This window comes from Apteryx mantelli, chromosome 3 (genome assembly GCF_036417845.1).
Source record: "Apteryx mantelli isolate bAptMan1 chromosome 3, bAptMan1.hap1, whole genome shotgun sequence".
In the NCBI taxonomy this organism is placed as follows: domain Eukaryota; kingdom Metazoa; phylum Chordata; class Aves; order Apterygiformes; family Apterygidae; genus Apteryx; species Apteryx mantelli.
Window position 1 is genome coordinate 71055072 of NC_089980.1, and position 20694 is coordinate 71075765.

The 20694-nt window shown below is 46.4% G+C and overlaps 1 protein-coding gene across 1 annotated transcript; it reads left to right on the forward strand.

Annotated features, from left to right (window-relative positions):
- The first annotated feature begins 1962 nt into the window (after positions 1-1962).
- On the forward strand, positions 1963-10044 carry LOC106497932 (T-cell activation Rho GTPase-activating protein-like). The gene is made up of 10 exons (XM_067294765.1): positions 1963-2042; positions 2499-2583; positions 2693-2746; positions 3466-3532; positions 5019-5191; positions 6012-6173; positions 6658-6767; positions 7494-7689; positions 8312-8429; positions 8849-10044. The coding sequence occupies exons 2-10, from the start codon at positions 2557-2559 to the stop codon at positions 10042-10044; spliced, it is 2103 nt and encodes a 700-aa protein (XP_067150866.1). The 5' UTR covers positions 1963-2042; positions 2499-2556.
- Positions 10045-20694: the final 10650 nt, after the last annotated feature.

Here is a 20694-nt window from a genome sequence, read left to right on the forward strand (position 1 = left end):
TCTTTTTTCACTAGATCAAAAGACTAATACCCAGAATACCATGTAGTAATTCAGCTTTGCTGGTGAATCAGTAAAACTCATACCCTCAAGTCATTTATATTCCTAAAATCAGTGTGAATTTGGTGTCTTTGAGAATATAGGTCTAAATGACTTAAAGCCTGAATTCCATCTTTCTTTTACACAGTTTTGTTGCCTAGAGCATACATGGTGGAAATAAGTACAGTGGTTTTATATGGCTTGATTGTGATTACTATTTCTGCCTGAAAGTCCAGTTATAATCAGAAGTATCTAAAGCAGGTCACTGCACAAAGAAGGGTCTTGATCCTTTTGGGCAGACTCTCCTCTGACACAGAGCTCCATTACATTTATACCAGTATAAGGCTCCTTTGCATGAAGACTAGTTGTGGAATTTATACTGTAAAATGGTGAAAATAAAGCAGAAAAGTGCCAAGAACTGGTATAGAAGAAAAACAGTGCAAGCATACTGACCCTTTGGGCAGCATTCATCTCACCCAGCCTATACTGTAGATGGCAAAATGTGAGCTCATTAGCTGGACTCACATTGTAGTCCACAGAGAGGAACAAGTCCTGTGAAGGTGTGACTAATCTGTCCTATCCACTGTCTCTCTCCACTGCCTAAAAAGGGAAGCCACCAGACAACTGTCCTGCATGCAGACGTCCCTGTAACAGCCATCTGCATTTGCTCAGATGACTCCCACCAGAGCAGGCTGGATAGGACATTCTGACCCAGCTTGCAGCAAGTGGAGACTGTAGCTCCATCCACTGTTCTAACAGTTTAAAGAAGGCAGAAGTGAAAGTAGACAGAAGTATGGCCCAATTATGTGGAAAAGAAAGAAATGACACCCCTTCCTCTATTTTGCAACAAATTAAATTTATTTTCTTAGTAGGCCTTCCCAGCTAAGGAAAATCTACATTTTGCAAACACTGAAGACTTTTCATAATGGCCCTGTACAATGAGTACTGTTGTCTTCATGTTCCTGATGGCTAAATGGAAGCAAAGAAGTTAAGTGCCTAGGTTGGGGGGAGTAAGTAACAGACCCTGATGTATTATGTAGAGGAACTGAGGAGAAATGGAGAACAGAGGTAGCTTTTGCTTGGATTTCTTGACCTCTTCAGTGGAATTAAACTCTCTTATTACTTAGACACATAGCTCTTATTAAGAAATATTTTAATCATGACTTGTAATTACATATTGCTATACATTACTGTATTATTACTTAATACCACTTCTTTTGTATAAGTAGAATAATATTTAGAAATTGGAGTTTTCTTTTGCTTTTTAGGCAGTTTATCTTTTTTAATTTCATTCATCTTCAGCAATGAAAAGCTCACAAGCCTGTGTCACTTTTTCATGTAATCCATTCCCAGCCAGTCTAAAGCTTAGAAGAACTTGCAGGCACCTGCAAAGTGTGGGTCTACATTGTTTTAAGACAGATGTCGGTATTACAGTTTTTTGAAAAATATGCAAAAACATTTCTCTGAATCTGATCTATTCCCACCACCACCCTATTCAACTATCCTCAATGTAAGGCCAAACTTGATTTGGTAGTGCATCTTTTAACTGCAAAATGTAAGGTCTCTCAGTGGTCAAAGTAGAGACAGTACCCATTGCCCTTTAACAGCAATGTGAAACTGCCCACACTGCAGCCCCCTCTGCACATCCCACCTCTTCACGGTGATGCTAGACGGAACCTTTACCTGGCAAAAGTCTCATCTTTTCCGTGCATAACAGCTACGAGGGTTTTATTTTTTTTCTTCACAAAAAAAAAGTAGCTCCTCTAAAAGGAAAGAGGAAGCCAGAAATTTTGCAGCATCTCTGTCCTGCCCCATGATGCTTCTTCCTGTTTCTGCAAATTTCCACCTGCCTCCGTCCTGCATATATAATGCAGCACACGTGGGGTAGAACTGTTTAGTTGCCTGTGTCTGTCCAAAGGATTACTAGCAGCGGGGGCTGATGCTGTTTCTCCTTCTCTCAGCAGTTCGCGGGAGGTGAAGGAACTCTGGCTGGACTCATTCCTCGGGTAAGTCCTGCCTGTGATTAAATCTGTGGCGTTATGGTCAAAGTCAGTGGAGTGCTCCAGATATAGCTGTACGTAGACATACAGAAATATAGGTGGGGGATAGATGTACCCACTGCTGTGTGTAGCTCAGGCAGAGCTGACTGAGGTGCTTTGCCTTGTGTTTGCAAATTAACACCAATCTCGTGTAGCTGTCACCACTTGCTCATTTTTTGCATGGATTGAAAATGGAAGGATTTTTTTTTTTTCTGTTTTAATAGAAAGAGGCACATAGAGCAGCAGGACTGAGTGCATTAGAGAAAGGGGCTTTCAATGAGCATTGCTTTCTGATTGACTTGTATGGGATATCTTGCTGTTTCAGGATCATATTTAAATGCTAGACTGGCTTGCAGGGAAAGAGAAAAGAAGGGTTCAGTGTTACAGAGCTCTTTCTTTGTCCATTCCCTGTTCAACAAACAGGCAAACAAAAGGACCCAAGGAAACCGGAGCGACCAGAGTTCCCCTGATTAAACTCCTAATGAAAGTGTTAAGCAGCTGTAATACCGTGAGTGTCTTTATTGTTTCAGCTCTGTCAACAGAGTGACTTTGAAAAGCACTGATTTCTAAAGTACAGCATCAAATTACTCACATTCAGTCTTTGTTTTCTTGCCTAGTCAAAGACACTAAATGCTGGGAACATGGAGAGCTTGATTGAGTGCCAGTCAGAGGTAAGCAGCCCCTACGTTTGCTACAGCCCCTACAGCCCCTACCCAGCCCTTGCCGGGTGTTGGCAGGCGCCCTTAGCCCAGTGGGGGGGGCTCCCGGGAGGCACCCAGGGGCCCTGCGGGGCGCAGTGCAGCCGGCTGGATGGCAGCAGCAGGGGAGCCACATGGGGCTGCCCGCTGCCTGCCATTTCCCAGGAGCAGGCAGAGCCCTTCGCGGGCGACTCCCATCAGCCCAATGCAGAAAGGGCTGGCCATCGGTGGGAGCAGACAGGCTGTCCCCAGGGCTCCTGGGCATTTTTGGGAGGGAACCTGGCAGGGGCCGAAGCCATCGGGACACCGGCTGCTCCCTCACGGGGCAGTCTGGGAGGAACTCCCCAGTGGCAGGGGAGAGCACCGGTGGGCAGCCTGTCCCCTCTCAGCCATGCTGGGACACCTTGTGCGGGGCTGTGCCTTCTCCGCATCCAACAGCAGCCTGAAATCATACAGGGTCTATGGCTTGGGGGGCCGGTTTGGGGTCGCTGGCTGCAGCAGCAGCCTTTGCCACAAGCACCGCAGTGGGGCAGAGAGGCGGTGTCCTTGCCGGACCGAGGCGTCTCCTCAGCAGGTGTCTGACGACCTCTGGCTTTTCCTGGAGCCTCTCCCACATCACTGCCTTGCTGAAGCAGCTTGCTTGTGGCCCTTCCTGCCGAGGCGACTCTGTAACCTGAACACGTTTCTTGCAGGCTGAGGTCAAGAAATGCCCCCTCTTGGTCCCATCAGATATTGAAGAGGGACTTTGCCACTTGATGGGTGAGTTTGCAAAAGAAACTGAGGAGCTGCCTTCTTCCCTAATGCTTGCAAACTAGCGCTTCAGCCCAACTGCATCACTTTATTCAGAGCAATTCAGAACCCTCAGTGCTACCCTGGAGACAGCTTAACCCCTGGACTGCCACTCATTTTCAAATGACCTCTCTCCTGAATGCTCAGTGGCAGTGATGATGGTGTTGAGTGCCAGAGGTGGTGGATATTCCTTGGTGCTCAGAGCCAGGTTTATTCATGTTCCTTGGCAGCAACAAGAAGTTAAAGTGCTCACTTCTTCGGTGAGTGTCAGCACTGAGGTGTGGCACTGCAAGCGAGTACAGCTACCAGTGGTTACGCACCAGGGCAAATAAACCCTCTCAGCAGCAGCAGCTGCACTTGTTTTCTCTCACCATGCAAAACCTCTGGTACTGTAAACACACTAGAGGAGACCCTCAGCAGGGCAGGGCCAGATTTGGAGTAAGCTGTCATGTTGAACTCCCTGTCAGAAGCATCAGAAACAGAAAGAAGTTTTATATGACACTGTAACATTAGGTGTCTTTCTCGTGGGTTTTAACCCTTCCCTAACAAGAACTTGTGCTGGCCCTCAAATACAAGTCCTGAGAACTTCTACTTTCATAGGACAACTTCATTTTGCAGCAGAAGGCAACTCCTTTACAGGAAATTTGCAGAAGGCAACTTCTTTAGAAAGCTCTCTAGCAAGTGGATCCATTCCTCACAGTTTCTGAAGGGGAAAAAACCCACATACCAATACAACAATCCCTTCCAAATTCCTCGCACACTCTCCTCTTTAAGATGCAGATACAAATCCCATGCTAAGAGATTTTGGACCTGTGAGCCAATGAGGACTGAATGTGGTATTCTCATCTGCTGGGGCAATCCACTCAGGGGTCTAGCAGGGGCAAGGTAAAGCATTAGCCACAACAGGAGCACTGTCATTACAGCACTGCTACCCCTGTATTGGCAGAGCAGGAGCAAGGGTTTTTCAAGTCAGCCTATGCTAGAGGCTGAAAAACAGAAGCCCCTACTTCCACTCTCACCCTAACTTAGATGGGGCCATCTCAAATGGTGAAGTGAAAATTGTTGTCATTGCAAGCTGCCCAAGTGACAGATCAGCCTTAAATAGTTATTGCAGAAAACTGTGATGCCAAAAACCTCTGTAAATGTAAAATACTTCATGGTTATTTCTTTGCCTTGTATGTTCCCACTTCCTGTAAGCAAGCAGTGAGAAGAATGTTAAAAAAACAGGAAAGGAGGTGTCCTTAGAGGGATAGTCACAGTTTTACAGTTGAGGTGGTTGTTTCCTTAGTAACCACTTGGTTGTCTTTCAGTTTCTCCCTGTTTACTTTGAGTTGCTGTTTCAAGATGCATCTCTGCTCTTCATTCGGTATCACATGGCACTGAGCGCAGACAGAAGGCAGCATAGCTCTCTCCTCCTGTTTTTTTAAACAGATTTTTGCTTTCATTTTGCTTGCAGCAGATGGAACTAAAAAAAGAAAGAAGGTGATATCATGGCCATTTGCTCTGCGACGAACCTCTACCAATGGAGACTGTCCAGAGCAGCTGGATTCTGGCCTCAAGATCCCTCTCTTTGGCCAGCCTCTGGCAATTATTTGTGAGGAAGACGAGAGACTGCCCCAACCAGTCCAGGTAAGCAAGCCTGATGCTGTAGTTATCCTGCTTCTGACTTCTCGTGCGAGGCAGCATCCCCAGCACTTGGGTTGTAGCTCTCAGGAGACAGGGAATTTTGATGTTTCCCCCCCACGCACACTTCTGACCGGCAAGGCCTGAAGTTCAGGTTCCATCCCAGATTTAAAGGGATCAGGTTTACAGGCTTGGTCCAAACCATACAACTTCTGCAGGAAGTAACTTTGGAGTGGAGACAACCCAGGCCCAGGAAGTGGAGAAGCAGATCTGCTCCCTAGTGTGCATGCTTGTGGTCTTACAAAAGCCATGTAAAGGGATCTCTTATCAACATAAACAGCCAGGGATTTCTGCATTTCCCTGAGCAAAGTGTTGCAAAGTGTTCAGCCATGGACTGACACTGACAACTGCCTAAACCCTATCTTCTAGTTAACAAAAATCTTGTGACAGTTTCCCCACAGAGTTGGCTTTCCCAGCAGAGAGGCTTTTTTCTCTCCTAAGCAATCTGTGCTGGGCACTCAACCTGGCTTGGGAAGGAAGGGATTCAAACCTAAAGGCTTGATCCATCCCTTGGTTCTTTCTGGAAGGAAGCAGGAATGGCTCCACTGAAGTCAGTGGAGTTCAGAAAGAGTGTGGCTTGGGGGACAGTGAGGTTGCTCCCCATGTGATCTACATGGAGCAAGAACTAGATCTTAACCCAAGCAAAGCTAAGAGCACCTCCCAGTCAAAAACTCACTTCTGCCTCTGAACAAATGCTCACCTGCTAAACGGCCTTTCTTCACCCAAGGAATTCTTCTCCCTTCCCTGTCTTCTTTTTTTGCTACAGGATCTCCTGGCTATTTTGTATAGGGAAGGCCCTTCCACTGAGGGGATCTTCAGAAAAGCTGCCAACGAGAAAGCCCGCAAGGAGTTGAAGGAGGACCTGAACAAAGGCGGGAATGTTGATCTGGAGAGCAAATCTGTGCACCTCTTGGCAGTGGTCTTGAAGGTGAATATTTCTGCTTTTGAGCTGTGAGAGTACATTGCAAATCTGCATGGGACCACTTGAGTGCCTAGATGGGCCCAGGTGGGACTCAAAGCCAAAACCACACTGAAGCCAAACTAAATGTTTCAGGCGTAGGCAAGCTTGGCGTTTGTCTTTTCCCCCGATCTTCTGTTCCACTTGTTCTGCCACTGATTTCCTGCATGCCCACAGGAAACTCACTTCATTCTTCTCAGCATCCTCCTCAGGGAGGAATACTGAGATTTTGGGATGCACAGAAGGCTAAAAGGTGTGAGGCCCTGCTGTTGCACTAATATCAGTGTAACTTGGCACGTACTCACGCAGCCCACTGCTCTGTCAGTGGTCACGAGCACCTCTGAGAGCAGGTAGCTCAAAGCAACCTGCCTCCTAGGGAGCCCAAGTCCCCGTGATGCTCCCTCTGGGCTGAGGGGTACTGGCCAAACCTCATCTCAGTATCTTGGCCTTGCAGGACTTCCTCCGAAATATCCCCTCCAAACTCCTGTTGGCCGACCTGTATGAGAGGTGGATGCTAGCTCTGGAGAAGCCAAGCAAGCAGGAAAAAATCGAAGGCTTGAAAGAGTAAGTTTTGTAGCCAGTCACAGTGTTATGGAGCGGCTGGTGGAGGCCGGGGACTTCTCTGGCAATGGCGAGTCTCATGGAAAAAAACTGTCTTCTCTGTCAGCTTGCTAGTCCTCCTGTGGAGGTAAATTTAGTGTGAAAGTGGCACAAAAGAGCACTTCTCTAGCAATAACACTTCCACAAGGTGTTTGAGATTGCTCTAGAAACACTTAGCATAATAACAGGAGGGAGGTTGCTGTATCTCAGCTAATGTAGTCACTACGCTGATGGTCAGGCACCAACAGCAAGTCTTCACTTTAGTGGGTGGGAAGTCAGATGTTTGGACATCACCACCATGTTTCGTTCTTCAGAAGCAGCAGATTTGGAGGCTGACTTAGGATGCCTTGAAAGCTGCAGAAAACAATCACAGGCTGTCATGTGCCTTTGGAAAGCCTCCAATGACGTCTCTGACATCTCCTCTATTAGTGCTGTTGATCTGAAAAACGTGGACTGTGCTGAAACGCTCACCTTTCAGTTAAGATCTTGTCATTCAAGATCTTATAAGTAACCACATGCTCAGCTGCAGTCAGGGATTTCTGAAGAGTACTTGTGTAAAGTAGTGCAAAAAAGCACATGCAGTCCTCTTCTTGGAGGAAGCCTCATTTGGGTGAGTCTAACTTGCTTGCAGGAAGAAGTAGCAGCCCGTGCACCCTGAATTCATGTTACGTTTTGTTTGTGTTCACTTAGAGTGGCTGACAAACTGCCCAGGCCAAATCTCCTCTTGCTCAAGCACTTGCTTGCTGTGCTCCACCACATCAGCCAAAACGCAGAGACCAACAGGATGGACTCCAGCAACCTTGCAATCTGCGTTGGGCCAAACTTGCTGAGCTCAGACACGGACAACACGCTCCCGCTGGAAGTGCAGAAAGAGATGAATGACAAGGTATGTTGAACTCAGCAGCTAGCTACCCTCTTCAGGGCACATGCAAGCCATCCACCCAGATCCCACCACCACTGCAAAACCGAAACGAAGGAGCACCTCTGCACATTGGGGGTGCCCCTCAGCTGGGCTATCTGCAATGTGACAGGCAAATCTCTCCTCTCGCCTCCTCTGAGCAACAGCAGCAGTTGCCTTGCAGCCCCCTGCTTCACATCACAGCTTGAGTGCAGCACATGCAGATAGCAAGGGACATGCTGTGGGCCTAGCTACCCGCCTGCCCCCTGCATGGCATGGACACAGCAGTGGCTAATGCCGTGTTGTTTGTGTTGAGCCCGATCAGTCTGTCAGCAGCGTCAGGCCTCACGCTCCAGAGTGGACCCCCGCTCTGACTTTTGGCTGCTATTCTGGCACAAGTCACCCTGCCCTGGGCTGCCCTTCACCACGAAGCACAGCTGCAGCCAAAGGCACCTCTCTGCCTCAGCTCCCAGGCTCGTGTGGAGCAGCTTCATGGAGCTGCAGCCACAGAGCTACAGCTTTCGGTGCAGAAAGGGCAGTCAGGAGCAGGAAAGACCGTTCAAGATGTTTTCAGCGCCTTGGCCTGAAAGACAGGGTTCTCTGTGTGCAGGTGACGGTGTTGGTGGAGTTCCTCATAGACAACTGCGCAGCAATGTTTGGGGAGGACATGGCCTTGCCTTTCAGCCCTTTGGCCGAGGAGTCCTGGGAGCACACAGGCAATTCTGCAGGTAAGAGGATGGGCTGAGGCTTGTCACCGACCCGGGGCTGCTGCTTCCAACTCTTGAATTGGAGAGTGGAAGACATCAGTGGAAATGCAGAGAGGTGCAGAGGGTCCAATACATTATTGCAGGGTCTTGCTGCTGGAACACTTTCCAGAAGCTCCAAATGACAGCACTCCTCAAACAGAATGCAGGACAGATGTCCAACAGCTGTAAAACTTCCCCTCTTCAGAGTTGCTCGCCATGTACTAGCACTGCACCCTCCCAGGATATTGCCCTTGGGGGCACTTGTGTTTCCTTAACTTCTCTGCAAGTCCATAGGTACTAAGGCTTGGCATCTGCCCAGGGTGCATGGTCCCACTGGGAAAGTCCCCTTTTCCCTTCAGGTGGCCACTAAAAACTAGCTAACGGGCTCTTTCTCACCGCAGAACACCCACGGGCTACTCAGCAGAGCGGTTCTGCCCATGATAGCCCAGAGCCTGAAGCTGAATGTGGCCCCCATACCTCTGAGATGGAGCAGCCCAAAGCGAGAAGCACCAGCATGAGCAGAAGATATCCAACATGCGTCTCTGCCCCTTCGCTGCCTCACTTTACAAATGATGTCAGCACGATGGACAGGAGGTACTCAGAGCCAGACCTGTCCTTCCAGAACTGCTTAGAAGGCAGGATAAGGCACCAGAAGCTAACCAAAAGCGAGGACAATTTTCCTGCTCGGCAGGGACAGCTCAGGTTGGAGAACAAGGCACTGGAAAAACGGCTTTCAGTCTTGCCCTCACAATTATCAGACGACTCGCTACCCACAACATCTTCCAGTTGCTCTCTGGAGAGCTCCTTTTCTGGTTCTGAGGGCTCAGTTTTCATCAGCTCCCCATTAGATTCACCAACTAGTCCCCAGAAAAACTTTTTAAATAGGCCCCAGTCTTTTTCAGCCAAGCCCACGGAGAACAGCAGCACACCTAGCAGAGAGATCAAAAAGCACTCCATGTCCTTCTCTTTTGCAAATCGCAGGAAAACACTAACAAAAACCCAGAGTTGGGGGCCTGGAAAAAACATGGCTTTTCCAAGAGACAGCTTCACAATGAAAGGAAGGCAGCTCTCCTGCAGAATTATGCAGGGAAGCAGGCCTGATGAGAACAAGCCATTGCCTGTGGGGTATCAGCAAAGGTCCCGTTTCAGGTCAGCTGATGAAGTGTTTAGAGAGGTGGACCAGAGGAATCCTGGAAGACCACCCTCTTATGAAGAGGCTACGAAAAGCTGCCTGTTCACTCAAGTTCCCTCCTACAGTCTTACAGTTCAAACTATGAGATCAACGATGTCAAAGCAGGATGCTTTGCCAGCCTATCCATGCAACAGCTGTGCACAGGACATAGCATATATGGCTCCAAGGGATCTACTCAGTGACCGAGTTTCTGCAGGGAAGGATTCTGAGGGAGAAACTGCAACCTGCAATGTTGCTGTTGGAGTAAACTCTCGTGTGAGTTTACCTGTGACTCCTGGAGTTTATCGGCTGAGAGCCATGTCTGAATCCTATCAAAAGAACAAACATGAGTACGTGGCTCGGCGGTGCAGCCAGCCCATTTTTGAAGTAGACCAGATCCAGTATGCAAAAGAGTCCTATGTTTAAATAGCCTATCCCTTCTCTTTGCACTGTATAAAGTAAATATTGTAAAACAGATGTCTTGCTCATTCTTTGTAAGATTTTACTTCCAAGGGATGAAAAATAAGCTAGCTCTGCATGAGCATTTTTTACTGGGGGAGTTGTCTGAAGTTGTTGTCAGCTTGACATGTCACGTTTTTCCACCAGAAGAGGTAGGGTGGACAGACCTATGTATCGTTATGCAAAAACATTAGTGAATATGCTGTATATAACCTGTTGTGTGGGAAATCTAGTCAGTAGTTGATAAACAGTGTTGTATTTGTATCTCTAAAAGGACAATTTCCAAATTGGCATGTTCTAAACCTGTCACACCTTCCTTTTCTGTATGGCTACAGACTCCATGCCATTTGTCATATGCGTGTGTCTATCTGATGCAACGCTATTTTGTTATCAAGGCCATTTTCACACTCTTCCATAATAGCCCTTGGACCTTCTGCCATTCCCTCTTCCTGCTTACTAGTCGTGAGAAAAATCTGCCCACTAACCAGCATTAATATTGTATCCTGAACCAGGATATAGAGCCATTACAGCCCTACAAAGTCAGTACGGACAAGTATGAAGTAAGAGTCACCTGGCCTGAGGTGCTTTTAGTCTAAAATATTGGACAGGCTGAGGTGAAAGAATTAGTATCTTCAGGTTTCTTTTTATGAGCAAAAACAAAATAAATCCTGTAAGGAAATCATCTGGATTCCAGTTTTCAAGAGCTAAACCTGCTCCTCATTTATAAAATGATAAAAAATGCTGGCAGCATCCTTATAACCTTGTAAAAATGACTGGAAGTGCAATGTGTTAGTACATACAGGAACTTGTATTTGGTTAGTACTTAACTCTCCATTTATGGCTCAGCCTTGAAGCAGCAGCAGGGAGACTTTTGTTTCACTCCTGTGGAACTTCACTACAATAAAGCACTTTTTAGCATGACTCTTTGACTGCTTCTTGTCTCTCGTTAAAACAGTCGGGCACTACGTGCATTATGCCGACATTTACGCGCCTCGACAGGTACGGCAGTTCTATTGGAATGAGCTGACATCTCTGCGTAGCAGGAGGGGGAGGACTTGAGCAGCAGGGTGCCCGCAGTTGCTGTGGTAAGAGCCTGCAGGCTAGATTTGGGGAAGAAATGCCTGTCTGTCAGGGCCTGAAGGCACAGCCCCAGAGAACAGCAGTTACCAGTGGGTGGGGAGAGAAGTTACCAAGAGGTGCTGCTGTTCCAGAGGTGGCTTCCTAGAAAAGGGGCACGGAGGCACTCACCGAGGTGATGTTTCCTGGCTGTAGCTCTTCCCAGGACACCAAGGAAAGGGGCGGTAGAGGACCTGGCCTGAGAGGATGAAGCAGTGCCTGGGAGAAGGAGCATGCGGGCAGGCTGCAAGTAGACAGCATGCCCCCTCCGTTGGCCCTGGTGAGCAGAGGCACCCTCCTCCCAAGGAAGTCACGTGAGAGGGTCCTGTTGCAAGTTGGAAAAATTATTTGCCATTCTCCAGAATCTGCAGCTCTTCCATTGAGTGGGTTTCATCTCTCCTTTGTATAAACCAGAAGTGTTTTGTCCTTGCGGCAGAGATGGGCATGAAGACACAACCCACCCCATTGGTGAAGTGGGAAGACTGAGAAGTCATAGAACAGATAACAAGAACTTCAGAATGTATTGAACCAAAAGGACTAAAATTTCTTTAGCAGCTTACTCACTGTATTTGACTGTGACACAATGAAGGATCCTAGGAAGATGAACTGCCTGTTTCCTGCCCATTTCCGGAAAACCCAGGGAGAATGAGCACAGACAATTCACCAGAGATGAAGGGGGTCTCTCTTTGGGTCCAAGGAGGTGTCCTAGGGCAGACATGACAGCCATGCTCAGCAAGCTTAACTGGGCTCGAAGTACTCAATGCACATGGGCCTGAATCTTCTAGTTTCTGGATAAAAAAAGAGGTTTTTGTCCATTGGGAACCTCTTTTAAGGCACTCTGAACACGGAAAGAACAAGATGAACAAAACAGAAGGGAGCTCTACACATTGTTAAAGAACAAGGAGTAGGATGAAGGAACTGCATAAAACTGTGGTGCGGCCCCCCTCAATTTGCTCTTGCACTGGTTCAAGTCCAAGAAGCACCACGATTAAACAAGACCTGAAAGTAAACAGACCCCAAAAGAGATTTACCCCCTCATTTACAGAGAACTTTTGTCTTCCTCCATTTCTGTACTTTAAGACTTGCCTTTTCAGTCAGCATTATTTTCATGGCATGCCCCTTCACACAAGTGATTTCTCTTCCATACAAGCACTTAGGAGGCCTCAAAAGAGTAGAGTGTCACAGAAAGCAGAGGGCTTTGCTTTAGCTGTCAGTGTTCTGCCTGCAGCCTGGAAAACAGCTTTACCATGCTACCAGACCACCCTACTACAATCAAGGATCCAGTTCAGCCTTCCTGGCCTCCAAGGGTAAGGCACTTTAACTGCTGTATCCAACAAATGCATTATCTGAGGGCCCTTGTCAAAACTGCCTCCCCAGCCAGAAAGACTAAACGCCCATTAACAGCTGCATCAGTCAGAGCTGGCTTTTGGCGCAAGAGCCAAGTGATGTCAGGAAGGCTCCTCTGCTCCTTGGGTTACTCCAGTATGAGTATTGTACCACAAACTTCACACACCCAATTTTCTAATTAAATTTCATGAAGACACTCTAAACATACAAGGCATATAAACAGACCAAAAGAAGAAAAAAAGCATGATTAAAGCAGAAGATCCAAGCATTGCTCTAGCAGACAATGCTGGAGATAAGGCTATTGGTGCAGTCCAAATGAAGCTCCTCATGTTTGCATTCTGCTGTTGTTTTTAATCACATGATGCACTCTGTTCTTCCCCACAGGATGCACCTGCTCTGGGGAGGAACCAAGGCTGTGCAGCAAAGGAGAAAATCTTAAGTCTGGCATTTCCCAGCTCAGCTTGCCGAGTAGAGCACCCTGGCTTTGAACATCGTGGTATGTCTGATCTTCTAGGATTTGAAAAAATAAACAGAAGAACAACAGAGTTCCTCATGGAGCAACACACCCTTGTGCACCAGTGAGTTGTAATCTCTTGTTCTGCTGCACAGATCTCAGCCACTTGATTTAGGAGAGCAACTTACAGCAAAAGTACATGGGCATCCACTCTGTAGCCAGCATTAGTGAAGGTTAAGAGAAATACTATCCCTGCAGGTTTCACAGACATTTGAACTAGGACTCAGATGCGGACCATAGACCTAGGTACTTACGTTTAGGTATCTGTATGCAAGCATTTATGTGAGCCTGCCTAAGCTTCTGCATAGTCTGCGTTTGAGTCTCTCTACAGATTTCTGGGACTGAATTGAGTCAAGGTGGAATTCAGCTGCCTGAAAGTAAGTGTCTACAGTCATTTGGGTAACCCAGGGCACCTCATGGAATTTTCTAAGGCATCAAAGTGGATGCAGATCCTGATGTTCAGGCAACTGAATCCTTCCCTAAAGTCTCTGGCTGTGATTACAGCTGAGATCCCCACTTCACATGCTGATGCCACATTTAGACATCTGGAGTGTAGGTCTTTATAATCTAGGGCTGACCACTACCCTGACTGACTTCAGAGGAACCATGAAACTTGGCATTTTGGGCACCATCTGGGCCATGGTTCTCTGGCAGGCACAGGCCCTCCTGCTTGCCTTCCTCCAAAGCTTGAGTCCTCCTGTTCCACCCCACCCCCAAGAACTCTGACTCAAGTCTTTCTCTTCTCTCCTCCTGGTTCTTCATTTCTGCCTCATTTTCATTACTTCCCCATTCCTAGCCTGCATTCCTCACCTTCTCATCCCATTATTTAGTTCTTAACTGAACCAAACCCAGCTGCCAAAGCCCCAATTTCATTTCTGTCATTTCCATCCACAGACCTATTTCTCTCAGTCAGCCAGTTTCAGTCCTCCTCTTCCCCTTCTTTCACATTTTCTCCCTCAACTCTGCACTGGTTCTTATTGCAACCAGTCCCACCAACACTTTATCTGATCTCAGTCTCACTCACACACACACACACACACACACACACACCCTGCTTTAGTCTCTGCATAATCAGAGAATCAGAATAGGAGAAGGAAACATCTCAATAAGCTAAAGGAGAAAAGAGACAATTCATGAAGGCCAGTGGTGGTCTCACTTCACAGCTGTAACTGTGGAAAGCCTCCAGGATGAAATCTTCCACAGGCATGGAGGACCTTGACTTCATGAGATTTCAGCAATGGGTCTGCACATCTCATACTGTGGGAAGCATGGCGTCAGCTACTAAGGAAGTAAATTGGGAGCTAGGTAAAGATTAAATAACAAGATACCATAAGCCACTTTTCCCTGTGCCTCACCAAAGCAGTTCACAAGTCATGATGGTAATTCTTGGTAATCTGCTTCTGTTCTTTGAGAAAAGGCATCGTCAATACATTGATCTTTGCTGCCTCCACAGGTACGATCATGAGGAGGAAGCTGTCTCACCTGTCTGACCTCCACTCCAAGCTGTTGTCTGAAGGGCATCTCTTTCTGGGAAATGGGAAAATGAAAGAGATCATGAATCCTTTGTACTTCTGGAAGACCAACTGCTGGCCACTTCACAGTGATGAGCAAGAGAGTTGTTGCTACCTTGGATATCTTCTTCTGTATAACTGCCACAACATAGCCCAAGAAAGCCCTTCTGCAGATTCATTCACAGAGTAGAATGCAACAGCTTGTCTACACAGGACCTTTCTTCTCCTATCATTTCCTCTGGTGATTATAAACTATATACTCCAGGCACAGGAAGCAACATGGAGATTGCTGGTACAAACCTGTGGCAAAAACGTTAACAGAAGCCTTATATTAATGAGTATCGTGGAGTGTTACTGCCCACACTTTGTATTTGACATTTAATTCCTTACAAAACAGACACACAGCTTTCTTTTTCAGGCATACTTGCCTCTTCAGTCTCTTACATTTTATCTCATTTGGTGAACCAGGTTTTGAAAACTTCTTCTTTCAATGACATTGTGTCAGTGGAGGACAAGACTGTATGGCCTCCATTGACAAATGGTATTTGGAGTTCCACAGCTAGCATAGGGATAGCAGGGCATCCTCTTTGTTAACCAGAACTCTGTTTCTGTTTGAACTGAACCATTCTACGGGATACGATCATGCTCCACAACACTGGCACCTAAAATAAAGCCAAGAACCTGGGATTTTTTTCATCATGGGATTGTATCTCTTCAGCCTTTTGATTAGGAATAGATCTCCATGTTTTCACATAGCACTAGAGCCAGAATGGATGGCTTGGGAATTCCTGCTTGGAGTACATATACTTTCAAAATGTTAAAGCTAACGATGAAATTACTGCCTCATAACTCAGTTACATGTTCTACGGAGTTCCACACAGCCTACTTTTACCATAATGTTCCCTCTTGAAATACTGCTATCAGAAGTCTCAAAATACAACAATAGAAAGAAGTATTACAAGAAACAAAAACCCATCTAAGGAAAATCCCTGTCTGTGTTATTTTTAGTCTGGAAAGGGGAGTTCTCTCCCCTCTACTGCCTGTTCTGGTTTTGGCATTGATCCACCACAGGAGCTTGTTGGTTTGCTACTGCACCACCTTGGCCCTGTTTGTACCCAGGCTGACTCACTCCACACCCATACTGCAAGAGACAATTTCAGCTTCCCATTGCACCCAGACAGGTCTTTTGGCCCAGAGAACAAAATTTCTGCCATACTGAGGCCAAGAGATAACAGCATTTTGTTAACACAGAGGTGAGCTTTGAACAAATCTATGTAGGCAGCCCACGGTGCTGAATGATAGCCTTAAGAGGATGAACCAGTTCTGAAGGCAAGGAGCCATCGATTCCAGTGCCTCTTTTCCAGGACCTCCAATCTCAGGGATTCCCTAGAGGAAGATGTGATTATGGTTTAGTCAGGAATTTTATCTTTCTACCATGTGAATGTGTCCAGACACCCATCTTCTCAAAGGATTCCTACAAAGGGGAACTCCATCCCCTGCTTCACTAAAAAAGGCAGAAAAAAACACCAAATGGCTCACTGTCAAAAACTCCATGACTATAACATTAGCTTTCTTCCCTTAAATGCATTAATTTATTTCCTCTCTCAGGAAAAAAAAGTATGTTTTCAAATGTCATTCCTGCAGTCCTTCATTTTTATTCAATGTATATCATGTCTCCAGTAATGTGTACATGAGTTATTCCACCTCCCTCCTAAGACATGTTCAAGGCAATAGGCCTGCTTCCCCACTGCTCTGCAGACCCAGGGAGCACAGAGAACTGGGCAAAGAAGGCATAAAATGCTGCTTTCTTGGTCCACATTCCCTCTGCATGGCTGAATGTCTCTGTCTCAGATGGGAAGCAGCCTAGAAACTCAGCTTTGAAGTTAGCTGGGAAACTCAGTCATTAAGTTAACCAAGTTAAATTTGTGGCTCACTTGGTTAGCTGTCTGACCCAAAAAGCATTTCATGTCCATAACTGATGATGTTCAGTTGCAAAACTCATAACATGCTGTCACACTGCTAGCATTAGCCAGATAGCAGTTACTGCAGCTATCATGGGTCTCTCCACGAGGACAATTTCGGTCTACAGGAAAAGGAAACCCACCTTGGTTAGGCGCTCTGGTTATACTTTTCTCTGAATTTTGCTTGCAGTCAGTTGTTATCGCCTGTGTCATCAGAACAGAGTGAAAACTTCAGAGGAACTTCTGAAGGCTCAAAATTTAGAAGAGGAAGCAACTCCTTCAATAATTTGTCTGACAATAATAGAAGGAAAAATCCAGGGAAAAAGAGCACCTATTATTGGAAAAGTGATATAATCCTTGCATGGACAGCCAGCTTTCATACACACAGCCAGCTACAAGCCTCTGTTGGGTGAACAACTGTGTTTTTTTCCTCTGTGTTGCTCAAAAACACTAATTATCTAGTCATCATTTTTTATAGAGCTTATCACATATTTTAAATCAACCTCTTTCATTTCCTGTGATAAATACACCAACTTAAATTTCTCTTCTAAGTGAAGCCCGTTCCAGATTCTTTGTGCTCTTCTACAAGGAGAGAAGAGACCACAAATTATTTTCTGTTTCTAACCTGAACTGCCACTATGCAAGTCTGAACAAATGGTTCAGAAATCCCAAACCGATTTGACTCTCTTGAGCTCTGCTTTCTCTTGTTGGTAAGAAGACATAAAGGTTTCACACTCTCTAAACAAAGCTGGCTCTTTAGCCAAGCAGCTGTTTACAGAACTGATCCAATGGCTGCTCAAAACTCTTCCTTCCATCAACCCACAATCCTCCCACCTACTTCCCTGGCAGAGGCTACAGTCCAAATTCAAACCCTGCACCTTCAGTATCACACACACAACACTGACAATACAGAACGGTATTTTGTTAAATTGTAAGGCTAAAACCAGGAAGATTCCCAGACACATTATCACAGAGGATGGCCTTGCAGTAAAGATTGAAGACTTGTAGTAAGGTTATTTCACTGCAGGGTCCTTTCTCCTCACACTTCCTGCACAGTTTGGGGCTTTGCAATGCAAGCCCTTCATATACAGGGTGCAGACCTGTCCACTTCCCACTGCCTCCATGCACTGAGGCAGAGGTTTCTGCTTTCTCGTCAGCCCTCTGGGTGTGATTTCTCTGTCTCAGCATTGCTACATAAAGCTGTGACTTCACCCAGCAAGTGCAGCTGGCCAGCTTTGGCTGTGATTCACCAAACAGGTCTCTCCAGCGCAACTTGTTAGGAGGTGAGAAAGGCACTGCAGTATCCTTCCAGAACTTTGCACAGTCCTGTACTCCAAGGAGGACATGACATGATGTGAAATGATGCACAGATGCATGCCCATCCTGTGAGTTACAGACACCAGGAGACATGACATTTGAGAAGTCTTTGAGTGTGCGAAAGGGGAAGAGCAGTCACTACTTCTCTGTAGGTGAGCAGGGAGGATAACCTTGTGATAAGGACTGGAGAGTTGTAGAAAGGTTATTCAGTTAACTTCCAGATCTGCTTTTGTCACATGCTTCCTGCTCATTTTTGACTAAGCAGTTCAACCCTATGAAAGCACAGGTGATACTGCTCTGCCTGCCAGAGGTGTGATACTGGGTAATTTAGTCCAAGATTGTCAAACACCCAGGCTACCATGAAGGCGCAACAGAAGCAGATCAATCTGGTTTCTTCCTCTGCAAGTTAAGTGCAGCTGAACAACAACTGCCCTGATTGCAGGGAGCTGGGACACAGGGCAGAGCTTCCTGAGGCAAGAGGAAGACAACCGGGAGTGCCTGGGTCAGAGAAGGGAGAGGTAGGAAGGGGCTGGAAAGGGAGTAGGAGCACATAATCTATTTCAGTATCAACAGGAAGGTCACCCACAATTGCTTTGCCAAGTAGCAGTTTAATGGATGATAGTTTAAAACGAACTGCATGCTGCTCCACCCTCTATGAGGCTTTCTCATCCCTCCATAACTTAACTAGAGTCACAGGCTCTGAAGGCACAAGGTGTTGGAGGTCAGGGATGTGAGCCCCCTGGTCAAGCTTGTCACACTGAGGAACAGCACTTGTTGGGGGGGAAATGAAGGGAAAGGCAATCCAGGAAAAGCAGTGTTCAGAGCCAGCAGTGAAGTGGTAGGGGAAAGCAGGATTACAAATTTTGGCTTGATATCAGGACTGATAACATCCATTTTTTGCCTAGGGGTGGAGTGATGAGGGCATTCAGAACTGGAATTCCACAATCCTGCTCAACCCTGTAAGCTCAGGGCTGAGGTCAAGATGAAGCTGTAGCACTACAGAGGGAAGAAGGGTGAATAATTTTGGCTTGTATTTTTATTCTGTTCACAATTACAGATCAAGATTAACAACCTTACTTCAAAACATTACCAGATATCTCACCACAGGGACTCAAATTTAGCTCAGGTAGGGGTTTTGTTTCCTCTGTGTCTCTCATCTGGCAAAATTTCCAGGCTGCCACATCTTTTCTAAAAGTAAGTACTCACTATTAAGGTCCAGACCTATATGTAGAGGCTATCACAGTTGCATTAAACTTAGTGCCTACCATCAGCAGTGAAGAGACCATCTGAGGGCTGACAGGTACCAGTGATACAATACTGGTGCTGTGTGGCTGATTCTCTTTGATCACGACACTGCAGCAAGTCAAAAGCAGATTTTGGTGCTGTTCTATTGTTCTCCCATAGCAGGAGGGCAAATAGTACATATCCAGCTTGTTTGGGCCCCGCAACCGTTTCACCTTTGCAGAGACACTGATGGCTCTCCGTTCTTGTACTCAGTGTTTTTGTATTTCTGTCAGGCATCTCACAGAGCACTGATTAGCAGTTGCGTGATGCTTTCTGGGATTTTTAAGGCCATCCCAAGCATCTCCATCCTTGGAGATTTTCAACACTAGACAAGATGAAGGCCTGATCAATCTGATCTATTTTTGCAGGTGTCCCTGCTTTGAGTGGGTGGCTTAGACTTGAGACGTCCAGAGGCCTTTTCAACCTAGATTGTTCTACGATTCTGTGGTTCCTACTTGAAGACAGTGGTGTTTGGGTATCAAGGAGGGTTGCTCCCAAGACCAAGGGTTTCATCCTAATCTGCAGGCCCCAAATGGTAGAACTTCACCTTAAAAGTCCATCTCAGGACCACAGAGAACCAAATAGAATCCCAGTTTCAGGTAATTACATAGTAGTATAATAAGGAAGTGCTCCTGTAGTTTCAAAAGTAGCCACGGTCCTCTCCAAACAGAAGGCAATATGTCCTCTGATGTCCTTCTTCAAAAATTAAACATTGTCAGTATTAAAAAAATGGCTCCTTAAAAGCCTCCTTCCTTTCTCAGTTATGCAGTACTGTGGAACATGAAGATGGTGGAAGCTGAACACAGCCAGCTTGCCCAGCATCATACTGGGCAGAATGCAGTGTGATGCAGGGATCCTCAAGCTAGCAACATCCAAGCTAGAGCCCCAGCCACTCAGTCCAGCCAAATTAGTGCAGTCCCAGGCTTTCCCCTCCCAGAAACATGTCACATCCCAGTTCAAGCTCCTCTGTCCTGAATCTCACTGAACAGGCAAGACAGAGTCAGTATTTCTACATCTCCATAAAAACTACTCTAACAAAACTGGAGAGCAAGTTTGGTCTCTGACAAAAACTCCATTAACTACAAGGCAAAGCTCTTTACAACCCCCAACATGAGCCCGGGGGGGGGGGGGGACTAGGCCAACATGATAGTGGTTTTAGCAATAGAGCACATGGAATACTCCCCTTTTTCTCCTCCTAACCCCTTGCTTTGTATATCCCTTATATTGTATATAAGGTGTCATTCACTACTTACACAACTCATCTCAGGTGCTGCAGGAAATGGCAGGTGCATATCTTTTGTTACTATGTGCTGATGCCTTCACACCTGCTTTGCTGTGGATAAACTCATCTCACATCCTGAAAGCCCACAGCCAAGGAGCATTCCATAAGACCAGAAGATTCTCATGAAAATAAAAAGCAGGTTGTTTGTGGCTCCAAGTTAGGGTAGCAGACTCACAGCAAACCTGAAAGGAGACAAGCCCTTGCTCTGCAGCTTTCAAATCAGCCAAGGGCACCCCAACAGACCTTTCTCATCTGCTCTTTGGGAGAAGGACTGGATTTTTCCAA